The 14685-nt window shown below is 47.4% G+C and overlaps 1 protein-coding gene across 19 annotated transcripts in view; it reads left to right on the top strand.

Moving 5' to 3' along the window:
• The window catches only part of ank1a (ankyrin 1, erythrocytic a), a 76781-nt gene that overhangs the window by 33038 nt on the left and 29058 nt on the right, over nucleotides 1-14685 (top strand). For 11 of the 19 annotated variants that reach the window (XM_083784197.1, XM_083784206.1, XM_083784190.1 and 8 more), the window contains 14 exons: nucleotides 1-51; nucleotides 190-288; nucleotides 600-797; nucleotides 1224-1322; nucleotides 2729-2827; nucleotides 3463-3561; nucleotides 4163-4255; nucleotides 4402-4474; nucleotides 4778-4798; nucleotides 12809-12905; nucleotides 13118-13196; nucleotides 13740-13864; nucleotides 14108-14332; nucleotides 14443-14597. The exon at nucleotides 1-51 is cut by the window's left edge and continues 51 nt beyond it. In XM_083784197.1, the coding sequence (XP_083640323.1) occupies nucleotides 1-51; nucleotides 190-288; nucleotides 600-797; nucleotides 1224-1322; nucleotides 2729-2827; nucleotides 3463-3561; nucleotides 4163-4255; nucleotides 4402-4474; nucleotides 4778-4798; nucleotides 12809-12905; nucleotides 13118-13196; nucleotides 13740-13864; nucleotides 14108-14332; nucleotides 14443-14597 (1513 nt within the window). The remainder of the gene's footprint in view (nucleotides 52-189; nucleotides 289-599; nucleotides 798-1223; nucleotides 1323-2728; nucleotides 2828-3462; nucleotides 3562-4162; nucleotides 4256-4401; nucleotides 4475-4777; nucleotides 4799-12808; nucleotides 12906-13117; nucleotides 13197-13739; nucleotides 13865-14107; nucleotides 14333-14442; nucleotides 14598-14685) is intronic. The other 8 variants (XM_083784203.1, XM_083784201.1, XM_083784202.1 and 5 more) reach the window with 8 other exon arrangements.

Below are 14685 nucleotides of genomic sequence, written 5' to 3'. Positions count from 1 at the left end.
GCAGAGCTGTTGTTGGAGAGCGGCGCCAATCCTAACGCTGCCGGCAAGGTAGTAGTAAAAGTGTAGTGAGGCTTAAAGGACACATCTGTGTGGGATAAAAGGGTGTAGAGATGAAAGTGTGCTGTGATGAACAAACCTTTGCTGCACAGTGCAAATGGTGTAGTAATGTGTACCACTTTTACTCTCCAGAATGGTCTGACTCCGCTACATGTTGCTGTGCATCACAATAACTTGGATGTCGTTAACCTGCTGGTCAGCAAGGGAGGCTCTCCACACAGTGCAGCCAGAGTAAGAGAGTCCCCAAAAACACGCACGCACGCACACGCACGCACGCACGCACGCACGCACACACGCACGCACGCACACACGCACGCACGCACACACACACACACACACACACACACACAGACAGACACACACACAGACACACACACAGACACACACACAGACAGTTGCTGAAGAGCCATTTTCTGTTCACAAATAGGGCACGTTAAGCTCCTCACTGCAGCTCTCCCATGTCTCTCTGTAGTCATGCATATGCGCAGTGTACAACATACTGTGTTATGTGTTGATAAGTGCAGCCTATATCTGTGTTTCAGAATGGCTACACTCCACTACACATAGCATCCAAGCAGAACCAAGTGGAAGTGGCCAACAGTCTGCTGCAGTACGGAGCTTCAGCCAACGCCGAGTCCCTCCAGGGGGTCACACCTCTACACCTGGCCTCACAGGAGGGCCGGCCCGACATGGTCACCCTGCTCATCTCCAAACAGGCCAACGTCAACCTGGGCAACAAGGCAAGCACTCTAGAGATGATGCAGGGGGGTTGATGGACTTTCTTTGTTGATTTGGTGATTTAACCCATTCTGACCTGAGATCAGATTCATACGAGGTTTCCACTGGGACACACACTGGGTCTGATTAACCCATTCTGACCTGAGATCAGATTCTAAAAATGTCAGTCGTTCTTCGATTTTTCAAAAATAGCAGACCTACAAGCTTGTATCGCGCCACGCGATATGAGCTTGTAGATCTGCTATTTTTCTCACGTTCAAGTTCAAGGTTTTGCGGAAATGATAAATGCCGAAAGGAATTGCGGAGAATTCCGGCATGCACCCATATTTTGGCGTACGCCGCGTTGATAAATGAGGGCCATTATATCTGTGAAATGATCTTTACTTTGGGCTGTGTTTTTAAGTATTTGTCCGTTTTACCCCCTCCAGAGTGGACTGACCCCACTCCACCTGGTGGCACAGGAAGGGCATGTTGGCATTGCCGACATCTTGATGAAGCAAGGAGCCTCAGTCTACGCTGCAACGCGGGTATGGCCTTTTTAACAAGCATGTTTTGGGAAAGATGACTTACTGTCAGTTACTTTAATCTGTCATGTGGAATAATGTGGAACTTGTACAAGACTAAGCAACACTGCAACTGCAATTGTATGGTTTCCAGCAGAGACTTCTGTCAGTTTGGTGCCATCGCATCTGGCATGTGTATCTTATACCAGTGGTTCCCAAAGTGTGGTCCGGGGACCACCAGGGGTCCGTGAGGGAGTTCCAGGGGGTCTCCAGCTAAATGATAGTTTGGAACCAAATGGACCCTTGTGGGTCTGTAACTCTGAGAATGTACAAATGGAACCAAACGGACCCTAATGGGTTCGTTTGGTTCCATTTGTACACTCTCAGAGTTAAATTAACATTCATTTTACAATATAAATTGGGGGTCCCAGTCCCAGAAATAGAAATGCCATAAAATGGGGGTCCGTAGACTAATGCATGTCAAACTGGGGGTCCTTTTTGAAGGGAAGACCTCCTCACACTCGACTTACTAATAACAACAGGTGCGTCAGCGACAAAGCAGCAGACTGCAGACACGTAGAGAAGGTCCTTTCGACCGTCCTCAGGCATCAATGCCTGAGGAAGGTCGAAGGACCGAAACGTTGCATATTGGACAATACAAAACCTCTTGAACCAGCAAGTGACAGTGTGCGGTTCTCCCTCCTTCTCTACAAAACTTTAATTTAAAAATTAAACGGGTTGAGAATCACTTCTAGAGCCGTGAAAATCTTCTCTTATGGGGGTCCCTGGCATATCTTTTCAAATGGGGGTCCGTGGGATAATTAGGGGGTCCTTGACATGAAAATGTTTGGGAACCACTGTCTTCTACAGTGTGATCCTGAGGTGTAACCCGTTGAATGACAATTTCAGAAAATTGAAAAACCACGAATATCTGTCTGACTGCAGGTCTGAGGAGGATGCACAAATTCTCTGTGTTTTGGGGATTGTATGTATCAGCTAGCCTTCCCTGATTGGCCAACCCGACCCGTCGGCTTAACCGATTGGCTGCATAGCCAATATATGTGGCAGTGTATGCAATGGAACAGAAACTAGGCAAAGCCATAATATGGAAGAATGTGATGTTGCTGGAGGAGAAGAGGTGGAATATGTAATTATGTACTGCAGTCACTACTAAAGGGAAAGAAATAGCATGGTGGATGAGCTGAGAGAGGTGTGAGTTGAGGTGACTTAATAACATCATTATTGCAACAGAGGATAAACCAGGGGAGAAGTATAATTTTTATATATATATAATTTTTTTATAAATTGTGAGAAGGAGGCACTCAAATAAACAGAAGGATAAACCCCTAGTGGCGTCACGAAGCAAAACGTGGTACATGTTAGCAGCCCTAAAATGGTTACTTTTGTCTTCTGTGCTCATTTGTGTCTAGATGGGCTACACTCCTCTCCATGTAGCATGTCACTATGGCAACATCAAAATGGTGAAGTTCCTCCTGACGCAACAGGCCAACGTCAACAGCAAAACTAGAGTGAGTCTCTCCCACTTCATGAATGTACGTACAGTAGAGTCTGGCAGTTACACAGTCAAATATTAATTTAACTAGTCTATGAGAGTCCACAAGGGATACCAAATTGACATGTAATGGTCATTTGGTTACCTTTGTACAGGGTACAAATCATATGGTACAACTGTAAGGGTACATTTGTACACTCAGGATTACAAATGGGTCAATTCATTTTTACTGCTAAGGCCCCAAACTACAGACATGCATAGTGATTCACTGAAATGAAAAATAATTTAATAATGTATTACCTTAAAACGTTTTTCATTTGATAGGAGAAATGGTGGTCTGCAAAGTTAATTTTAGACGACACCGAAATAATAATTATGAAATATTGAAACACATTTGTAGCTGTAGAAGAAGGATATGACGCTGACAATTTAAGCCTTTTATTTAGGTGCTAGTATAAAAAGAAATGTCTAACGTTTCGACCTATACATATAGATATAGATATATATATAAGTGTATATTTGTACGTCTTTAAATGTTCAGATTAATTGAAAATTGAGGACCCTGTCTTTTCATGGTCCTCGTAGCAGTTTTTGTATTGACTTTTGTATTGACTAATAAATATTATAAACATACCCCCTTTTCCCTTCCAGGTTGGTTACACTCCCCTGCACCAGGCAGCTCAGCAGGGACACACAGACATTGTGACTTTACTTCTGAAACATGCAGCTGAGCCCAATGAGATCTCAACAGTGAGTAACTATGTATATAACCCAGTAAATGTGGGAATGTCTAGATTTCGTTTCTAGCAGACTGGGGAATGTGGATTAAATAAAGCTCTAAGCACAGTGACACTGGATGACATGACACTCACTGACACCCACAAGAGAGTGGTCTGTCAGAATGCTCTGAGGCAGTCAACGGCTTCAATTGGATGGGCCGTAGAGATTTGGAGAGCTCATTTTGGATACACTCTCAGCTAAATAGAGAATGGTTTTATATGCAATACTTTATACATCGAGAATGTAAGACGCGGTGGAAGGAATATTATCAGCTATTTCAAAATACATACGCAGGAAGTTTTAGTGAAAAAAGGTTTTGAGTGGTGCTAACAGTAACCACACCTATACGCAGTAATGTGTGTCCCTCTGTGTACTGTATGTATGTATGTCTAAGCATGGAAATACCGTTATTTCACCACCAAGTGTAACTGGTGCGCACCCTAACACGCACACACACACGGGGACACACACACACACACACACGTACAAGTAAAGTACAGTACCACTCAGTTCAGACGGGTCTGATCTTTTTGTAAAATGATTGCTCCTCTCACTTGTCTTTGTGTGATAGAACGGTATATCAGCCTTGGGCATCGCTAAGAGGTTGGGGTACATATCTGTTATTGATGTCCTGAAGCTGGTCACAGAGGAGACGGTGTCAATGGTGAGAAGTTCTGCCGCTGTGTGCAGTCTTAACACTCCAATGGCATTCATTGTAGAATATGATAATCATACTACTATCATCCTACTGATACGCAATCAACCAATGCATTACCTTACACCTCTCTCTTACTCTTTGTGCGCCCTCAGACTACGACAGAGAAGCATCGTATGAGTTTCCCAGAAACAGTGGATGAGATATTAGATGTATCCGAGGATGAAGGTAAAACTCCCACACACACACACACACACACACACACACACACACACACACACACACACACACACACACACGTGCGCGCTGTATTTGTGTATGTGTATGAGATATTCTGTGAAATGCCCTTTATGCCAAACAATGTATTTTTTTGAGAAGTACATTTCTTGAATTCTTGCTGCACCTTATTTTGCTTTCAGTTTATGAGGCTTAATTCATGATATTTGAACTGAACACATAAATGCGTCCATCTATGTGTGCAGAGCCTCCTAAACGAGTCCTTTTTTGCCTTTCACTTCCCTTTTTTTGTAGGAATTGCACAGCTAACCATAGGTATGACGGTCTCCTTCTCTCTTCTCTGTGCGGTGCTTATAGGTCGTAATGATTTGTCTGGCTCCATTTCAAGCTCTCCCTCTCCATCTTTGTCTGTCTGTCTGTCTGTCTGTCTGTCTGTCTGTCTGTCTGTCTCTGTCTCTGTCTCTGTCTCTGTCTCTGTCTCTGTCTCTGTCTCTGTCTCTGTCTCTGTCTCTGTCTCTGTCTTTGTCTCCTTCTCTCTCTCTCTCTCCTCTCTCTCTCTGGTGGCGCTCACTGTGAAAGTGGCTCTGGTTTCTCATTGGCATGCACCGACAGCACTCGTGTCTGTCCGCTCAATGACATCCTCATTACTACACTAACTGTAGATATATATTTTTCCTCCATGTTACTGAGACTGGCAACAGGACTGTCGTTCCCAGTAATGTTTTCCCTCCATGTTACTGAGACTGGCAACAGGACTGTCGTTCCCAGTCATGTTTTCCCTCCATGTTACTGAGACTGGCAACAGGACTGTCGTTCCCAGTCATGTTTTCCCATCAGTGACCTTCACAATCTTCACCAAGAGAAAACCTGTGTCGTTGGGTCCACACTTGAGACTTTTACGCTTAATCTCACGACCCTTTTGAAAGGGTTGTGAGAAGAGGTATAAATTAATAAAAACATGACTTTAAAGAAAATTAACTTAAAGACAGGCTTCTTTGGTAAAACAAAAATGCAAATGTTCCAAAGCTGCTCTGTATCAGCAGTGTGTTCACACTGCCTGGTATGTTGTCATTGCTTTGATGTGTGCAATAGGTATGTGTATCCATTGTGTTGTGGATCATCTTCTGCATCAGTTTAGGAGTGCATGTCTCATTTGTTCTAGTTTGTGCGTGTGTGTAGAGGGGGTGGAATTGTTTCTTATCAATGGGCAAAACTTTTAAAATGCACACCCTTGTGACAATAATGTCACACCTTGGTATATTTAAGCCTCTGATAATTTAACTGACAGATTGTCGCCGTTGAGCTAAACTTAGAAAGTAGACTAGTTGCTGTCTTATAGACACATCTCACATCCGGAAGGGTGAAACTATAGTGGTACATTCGTCTTACCCAGACACACACCCACATACGTGATAAAACGATAGTTACGTATGTAACTACGGTTCTATGAGTCCTGAATGACCGCCAGAGGCGGTGCTTTAAGCACTGAATACGTCCCTTCGCGCATGCGCAGTCGAGTATTTTATACCAACAATGTCGGTTGACCCCGTGATGACCCGGAGTCGTCTATAACTTCCGGCAGTCGTCCGGGGCTCAGTCCCTACAGAATCTTCTCGCGAGAACACGAGGATTCTGAGTGACAAGAGTGCCTCTGGCGGTCATTCAGGACTCATAGAACCGTAGTTACATACGTAACTATCGTTCTATTTCGTCCCTGCTGACCGCCAGAGGCGGTGCTTTAAGCACTGAATGACTTATACCAGCCAAGTCACGAGGAATCCTGATTACAGACCTCAAAGGGTAGAACCGGAGGATTCGGGGAAGAGGGCCACGTCCACTGGGTGGGGAGTGGCAACATTCACCCTGTAGTACCTTGAGAAAGTGCCTGCCGAAGCCCATGAGGCGGCGGCACAAATGTCCTCCAAGGGCACCCCTCTCATGGCAGCCCATGATGTGGAAATGCTCCTTGTAGAGTGGCACCGTACCCCTGATGGTACGGGGAGGTTACTTGCCTCATAGGCGTGGCTGATTGTGTCTACAATCCAGTGGGACAGGCGCTGCTTGGAGGGAGCGCCGCCTTTGTTCACACCACTATGGCAAAAGAACAGCTGCTCTGCTCGCCTGATGCGTGCAGTAGCTTCAATGTAGGCTCTCAGGGCCCGGACTGGGCACAACAGCTCCAGTTTGTCTGTCAGCTCCCCAGGTGGGGGGTTGAATCGAGCCAGCCTGATAGGCCGGTTGAGGTGAGCCTGCGACAGCACCTTCGGGAGGAATGCTATGTTTGGCCACAGCGTGACCCCCGAGCCGTCTGCGTTCCACCTCAGACATGATTCGCTGACTGACAGAGCGTGCAGTTCACTGACACGCTTTGCCAATGTAATGGCCAGGAGAAGGGCTGTCTTGCATGACACCCACTTCAGCTCTGCCTGTGCCAAGGGTTCGAAGGTAGGCCCGCACAGGGCGTCCAGTACCCGGTTAAGGTCCCATGAGTATGAGAATGTGTGCTATAGAGCGGAGCGCACCACTTGCCGCTCCAGCACATTGCCGTGTTCGGCCCAGTAGACTGGCATAAACTTCATATGGGTCCCATCAGATTCAAGACATGTCGACACCCGTCTGTCTTGCGTCACGAGGAAGTATGTAGATCGGACTTCCCTTAGTGTGACTGAGGATATACAGCCTCTGTTGCGCCCTTGGGCAGGAGGACACATCACTCCTGGTCTGATAGTAGGGCTCTCGTCATGTTGCTGATAATGGCCATTTTGACCCGCCGGATATGGGGGGCTGGCGTCAGAAGGCACTGCACAGCCCGGAAAGTCACAGTCACAGTCAGGTCCCTGCGTGGGACGCCAGGGAACACGCTGGCCTCTAGTGTGGGCCGGCGGTGATACGCGAGCTCCGAGGGCAGTCAAGATGATTTCATCAATGTTGGAGCTCGGCCCTTTGGGAGGCGGGATGTGTCGTAGGCCTGCAAGCTGCAGCCTGGTCTTCCCCCCCTGGATGGTTCGCTCCGGCGATTCTCGCCCGGCTGAACCACCTAGTGCTCCTGGCTCCTCAGGGAGACTACGGAGAGTTGGCCTAGGCTCATCAGTCAAGCTTGACTGTGAAAACCCGACTTGGCGACGGGCTAGAGATACGATGGACATCAGCCGCCCACGCTCTGAGGACATGACGCCAATGCCTCCAGTGACACACCAAAGGTGACTGAGCCAGTATTAACGTTGCCACTATTAAGTGTGAACGGGAGGCCCCAGTGAGCAGGTTGTCTGTGCTCCTGCACTGGGGTCGAGGTCACCTAGCGTTCTGCCGCCGGGCCTCGTTGGGGAACACAATGAGGGATGCAATGACAGGCTTGGTGGCTGGCATGTAACCCAGGCCAGCCCTTATCGCCTTGTGCGTTCAAATCTATTAAAGTGTCACGTCGCAACGGGTTGTCTCAGGACACTTTTCCCAATCAGGGCAGGGCTGCCAGGATTTCACCATCGGTATAGAGATGGGAGAGGGCCCTGATCGTTCGCCCGGCAGGCCTGTAGCTGTCTCAGGTACAGGCGTGGGGGACGGCGAAGACAGCAAGAAGAAGGCGCTTGGAGGAGCCGACTGCCTGCTTTAGTATGCGTTCCACGGCTATGCGCATGAGCTGAGAAGTGGGAGGCCGGCTCTGATGCCTGGGAGGCACCGCCTTCTGCATCTTCCTCATAGTCATGGAAGTGCGTAGCTTAAGCTGTCGGGGAGAGCACATCAACCTCGAGTCAGTTGTGGCATCGGAGAGGTAGGCGCTTCGGCACCCTCCGAGGTGCCTAGGTGTTATCTGAAGTGAGCATGGCCCTCATGCGGGCCAACTCTGCAGATAGCTGAGCCCTCTCGGATCTGCTGTAGTCAGCGGTCAGACCTTTTCCTCCTGGCACACGGGGCAGGACCAAGGTCGGCTCACGGCTGAAGGAGAGCTTCACACGAGGTACAAAAGTGGGAGCTCTCCATTGTGGTGGCACCGGTTACTCTGGACCGGCCGGTGCACACAAGTCCCAACTAGCCCAGGGCGCGGACGCTACTGGTTGCTAGGTGTTGGCCATATGCTTGAGGGAGCGCATACGCTGTCTGTACCAGCAGAGGCTTTCGAGGTACGAAAGTGGGTGCTCTCCGTTGTGGTGGCACCGGTTCCTTTGGACCGGCCGGTGCACACCAGTCCCAACTAGCCCAGGGCGCGGACGCTACTGGTTTGCTAGGTGTTGGCCATATGCTGCAGGGAGGGGGCGCGTACGCTGCCTGTGCCAGCAGAGGCTTTAACTTAGATCGGCATATAATGACTTAATCGAAAAACTGAATGCTGCTATACCTGCCGCAGCATGTGAATATGCATTTACGTTTATGCAAATGCTCATTGCAGCACTTTGAGATTCAACCAGATGTAAAGTGCATCATAGAAACAGCACACAAACGTTGCTGTTAGATAGACTGTGCGACCTGCATGGTCGCGGTGGGGGAGGGGAGCTTTACGCTACCTGTACCCCCGGCGGAGGCTTACTTTATAATTTATGATAATAAAGTAGCCTTAAGTCAAGGTTTGGACGCTGCTATGTAGCAGCTGTAGTGTTTCCTATGTGACCGTTTATCACGGCACTATGACGCTTATCCAAACTCCAGTGCATTATTATTTATGTTTGCTAGTCCAGAGCGAAACAAAAGACACTTCCAATACACTAGTCACGTGTGCACTACTACGCATTCATGCTGGGAGGAGGGAGCGCTACCGCTGCCTACCCCAGCCAGGTTCGGTTAAATAAACCGACACAAGCTAGTTTTGGAGAAAAGGCTACAACCGATAGCTCCACCGATAGGGGCCACCTGCTGAAGGAAGGGAGCGCGTACGCTGCCTGTATCAGCTGCAGCTAATGAACATAACAAGCTATACACCAATAGCTGTTAATAAATGCTTGAGCTAACAAACGATTAGTAGTAAGTAACATCAAGCTGGCCGTATGCTGGAGGAGCGGAGCGCATACGCTGCCTGCCCTGTACCAGCTGGGCCAACAAACAGTAAGGCAAGCTATATACAGATAGCTTTTTATCTTCAATAGTATAATAAGCGCTTGGGCTACAACTACAGGTAGCAGCGCCAGTTAGAGAGCTATGCTGGAGACCAGCTAGGCTACTAAAAAACAAGACAAGCTATAGCCTGTTCATAAACAGCTTTAACTTTAAGCTACTGGTAGCAGCTGTGAGCTACGCTGTCAGCAGCGCCAGATACTCTGTGCTGGGGACCAGCTGGGCTAATAGGACCTACAGGTACCCAGGGGCACTAATCCGACCTGTGGGAACAAACCAGGTTGCACCCACTGTATATGCAAAAAACTGTTAATGGAGCTTTGAGCTCCAGACATACTGGTAGCAGCTTCAGCTAGGCCCACTACTGGGGGCCAGCTGGGTTAACAACCAGACAGGCTATGTACACCAGTAGCTGTTAATACTATTTTGCTACAAACTATACTGGTAGCAACATCAATACCCTGGGAGGACGCAGGAAGCTGCTCCTGTACCGGGCTGATAATAACAACAATACAGCTATTCACAAAAGCAGTTAAGCTTGAATGCTGCCAATATCGGTATATGGCTTTGGCCAGCAAGGCTCTTGCCATCACCAGCAGGGGCTAAACAAAGCTTAAAAAGTAGCGTGTTTAACAAACGAAGGTAATATGACAGTGTTCTTATCCTTCGGCAAGTCTTATAGTCGCTTATAATAAGCGCTAGCGTTCACAGTCGAACAGACCTCGTATGCAGAGCAGGGAGGCGGCGCGAACGCAGCCTTTACCCACACACAGGAGGTTATGCCATGATAAGTATATGATATCATATGAACGTCTGTTTAGCGGGGATAGCGCCGCTTTAAACGATAACGTATCTTCTGTCCGGGGAGGGTTTTGTTAGCCTTCATTACCGGCGAGAGAGATTGGACGCTCCTGCGTCCACGTGACATGGGTTGTCACCGAGTGCCTCCCTCAGATGTTGGGGGCCAAGGCACCCAGGGCAGAGGTCATGCCCATCCTCTGGCCGCAGAGGAGCCTGGCAGGAGGTGCACAGGTGGTGGCGGGGTTCGTCCATTGGAAACCCGCAGATGTAGCCCAGAGCGCGGACGCTAGTGGTCGCTAGGGGTGGAGCCGTAAACTGGTAGGAAGGGAGCGCGGACGCTGCCTGTGCCAGTAGAGGCTACTGTAGCTGCTAAAGGCCGCTTAGCTGGAGGGAGGGGGCGCGCACGCCGCCTATGCCAGGTAAGGGGTGCTCTAGCAGAGACCAGTATATATGATATATATATAATGATATAGTTATATATATATAATTTCAGAAAAACCAACCTATAAAGTGGCAATGGCTCTGTGCCGAAATTAAAGTACACTATTTGAGAACAAGTGACTAAATCAGTCAAGCCAATTCATATAACCGGGGTTACTGACGTAACCTCGCGGTGGTGCTATATAGCTGGCCAGTGCCAGCAAAGACTCATTCAGAGAGGCAGAGTAATATAGCAGTAAATAAGTACACTTATAAGTAGTATAAGTATAAGTATAAGTAGTATAAGTATAAGTAGTAAGCAAATAATAATAGCGTCGACTCACGTGCTGGGAGCGGGTAGCGCTAACGCTTGCCGTCACTAGCACTGCGGCGCAGCCTTCGTGGGAAAACAAGACAGCGTAAGCTGTCAAAGAGAACGAGCTATCCGTTCACTTTGACGGGTGCTAAACGGGACGCTCAGGTCGCCGTTTGTAGCACGCGGCGGTGCTATATAGCTGGCCAGTGCCAGCAAAGACTCGCTCAGAGAGGCAGAGTAATATAGCAGTAGATAAGTACACTTATAAGTATAAGTAGTATAAGTATAAGTAGTATAGGTAAGTAGTAAACAAATAATACTAGCGTCGACTCACGTGCTGGGAGCGGGTAGTGCTAACGCTTGCCGTCACCAGCACTGCGGCGCAGCCTTCGTGGGAAAACAAGACAGCGTAAGCTGTCAAAGAGAACGAGCTATCCGTTCAACTTTGACGGGTGCTAAAACGGGACGCTCAGGTCGCCGTTTGTAGCACGCGACCGTGTGTGTTGCAGGGAAGCAGCGCGCACGCAGCCTATGCGAACAGGGGTTGTCTGCTTACCTTGTTCCCACGGGGAAAGAAGACGATGTGAAGCCCAGCTCCACTCGAAAACGATACAATAATAGTAGTATTAAGTCGCAGTCCCTGGAGGGCGAACGCACGCGTCACAGCTCCGACCAACAATGGTCGCGGGACTACCGGCGACTTAGTAGTAGCAAAGCAATAGTTCTGTTATCGTGCAGTTTAATTCTGCTGTAGAACTCTGTGCTATGTACAACTTGCGCAAAGCGAGAAGAAATTAGGGACTGAGCCCCGGACGACTGCCGGAAGTTATAGACGACTCCGGGTCATCACGGGGTCAACCGACATTGTTGGTATAAAATACTCGACTGCGCATGCGCGAAGGGACGTATTCAGTGCTTAAAGCACCGCCTCTGGCGGTCAGCAGGGACGAAATAGAACACTCCATACTCCACAAGAGAGTTTGACTGCACACAGGCTATGCTAACTCCTCTCACGCTGATACTGTACATTCACAAATTCTCAACAGTTTTGTTTCTTTTGAGGGGGTAAGTAAAGGGTATACAACACAGTCTGGGTATATCTATACATCATTTACTAGCAAGACAGCCAAATTAGTAGAGTAAGATGAATAGAGTAAACTCTTGAGACAAGAGCAAATGCTGTTTTGTTTTGATTATTTTGGTTTAGTTTTGTCAATTTCTGATGTTTTGGGGTATTTTGTGTGTGTGTGTGTGCGTGTGTGTGCGTGCATGTATATTAATTAGAAAACATAATGTATTTATTTGTTATCTTCATGACGCACACTTATGAATGACTATGAGTCTACCGCTGCTGTTCACCTATACACAATGTTATATTCTCTGACTGGACTCTTTGTGTTACTCTAGATTTGGTATGATTAACTGTACAGTGAAGTGAATACAGACTCTAGTGCCTTCTCCACTTCTCCATGTCTAAATGTCCATCTGTTTTGGAAGTCTGTATATTATGTAGCCAATATTGGATGTTTTGCCATTGACCTCACCGTATGTAGCATTGTCACTAATCGCTAAGCTCGGCAACAGCCATAACTCCTTAAATCCTGGATTATTTATGTCGTCTAACTGTTCTAACAGCTTATTAACACTGCTTGTTGTTCTGTTTTTTTTCTCCTCCTCTCCCTCTTGCTGTTTCACCCAACCTGACCACGCTCTGTTCGCTTTCTTTGGCATGTTGTTCTCTGAAGGAGAGGAGATGTTGGGGACGGAAGGGGCCAGGTACATGAAGACGGATGACATGAAAGACCATGATGACGATTTCCTCTCCCCCAAGAAATCACTGGAGTACGAGAGAGGCTAAGGGGGCAGGGCGGGGAGCAGGGGGAGAGTTATTAACATAATATACTACATAATATAACAACTACTAGACGGACAGATTGAAATGACACCATAGACGGATTGGATGAGGAAGACTAGGTTGAGGGGGGTGTGGAAATATCAAGACAGTCTGACAGTGTTTTTCACTTGTTTTATTGTTTAATTTTTTTCCCCGACAGGAACTATTCCCCATCCATTCCCAGGATCCCCTGTGTCTCTCCAGAGACCGTTATATTGCAGGAGCATGCGGTGGATCAGGTAGAACAACTTGTTCCCAAACCTTTTCGCTCGTGAACCAACCGATACATTTGGTGTCTGCCAGGGACCCAAACTAGCCCTTTATCAAAAAGAGTTAAAATTGCCTATACAAGCTCATAAGTAATAACGCATCACAACGTGTCACATCGCAACGCAATGTGACACATTGTGGCGCTTGTAGAAATTGCATCCATATGGGTTGCGTATCAATATATTATTATTTGTATACGGTTTTTGTAGATATATAAAAACAACTACGGTATACTTCAACGTATTTTACATGATACAATTATCTTTATTAGTGCGGTCTGCCTCAAAAACAATAAGGTTCCAAATGTAGTGGCTTTTGTCTTCAATGCTTATTGATAACCTGAAATGCTTTACAAAATTTGTCCAACAAATGTATGATAAAGGTATAATAATTAGATTTTGTTTTAAATATATCACTTTTGGGGCAACAACAGCAAACAACCTAAAATGTTGCTTAGGTTTTTACATTGGCCATTGCCATAAACAACAAGACCTTCTTTCCGTCTCTCTTAGCAACACACTCCACTTCCACTACCAAAGGAATATGATGATGACTCCTTGATCCCCAGCAGCCCAGCAACAGAGACATCGGATAATGTCAGCCCGGTGGCCAGCCCCATACACACAGGGTCAGAACAGTAAATATGCAGCCCATCCATTTCTTAACCACATTCACCCTAGCGGCCCACTTTTGGCCATATAGGTACGACATGATTGAAGAATTGCACACAAGAAATGAACAGATCTATGAACTCAGTGATTCGCGCTGTGACACATTGTCAGCTTGTAGATTTTGGGAGACTTTTGTCATTTTTGGTGGTTCATTGGTTAAAGCTTGTTTGTGATGAGCTTTGTATGAGCATGAGCTTGGCCTGTTCTAGGTTCCTGGTCAGTTTCATGGTAGATGCTCGTGGTGGCTCCATGAGAGGCAGCAGACACAACGGGCTCCGTGTCATTATACCTCCGCGAACGTGTGCCGCCCCCACCCGCATCACCTGCCGCCTGGTCAAGCCCCAGAAATTGACCACCCCACCCCCACTTGTTGAAGGAGAAGGACTGGCCAGCAGAATCATCTCCTTGGGACCAGCCAGCATGCAGTTCCTGGGGTGAGAATATTGTTTAAACTCCCAATCCTCTGTTGAGGTGCAAATAGCATAATGAAAACCATTCTTTCACATGCTCATGCTCATGCACAACCTGTGTGTCCGTGCATCAGACCGGTCATCGTTGAGATCCCGCACTTCGCTGCTCTGGGTCGTGGAGACCGCGAGCTAGTGGTGCTGAGGAGTGAGAACGGCTCCGTCTGGAAGGAACACCGTAATCGCTATGGTGACGATGTGCTAGAGACCATCCTCAATGGAATGGATGAGGGTAAGGAGACGAATGTATTGTGACACATTTGTCTGACATTTTCTGACACTACAACTGACCTCATTGAGACAGTGACCATTTTGCTCTT

Source organism: Protomyctophum parallelum, assembly GCF_964188405.1.
Source record: "Protomyctophum parallelum genome assembly, chromosome: 15".
Taxonomy (NCBI): domain Eukaryota; kingdom Metazoa; phylum Chordata; class Actinopteri; order Myctophiformes; family Myctophidae; genus Protomyctophum; species Protomyctophum parallelum.
Note: the sequence above shows the minus strand (reverse complement) of the source record. Positions and strands in the feature narration are given on the sequence as shown.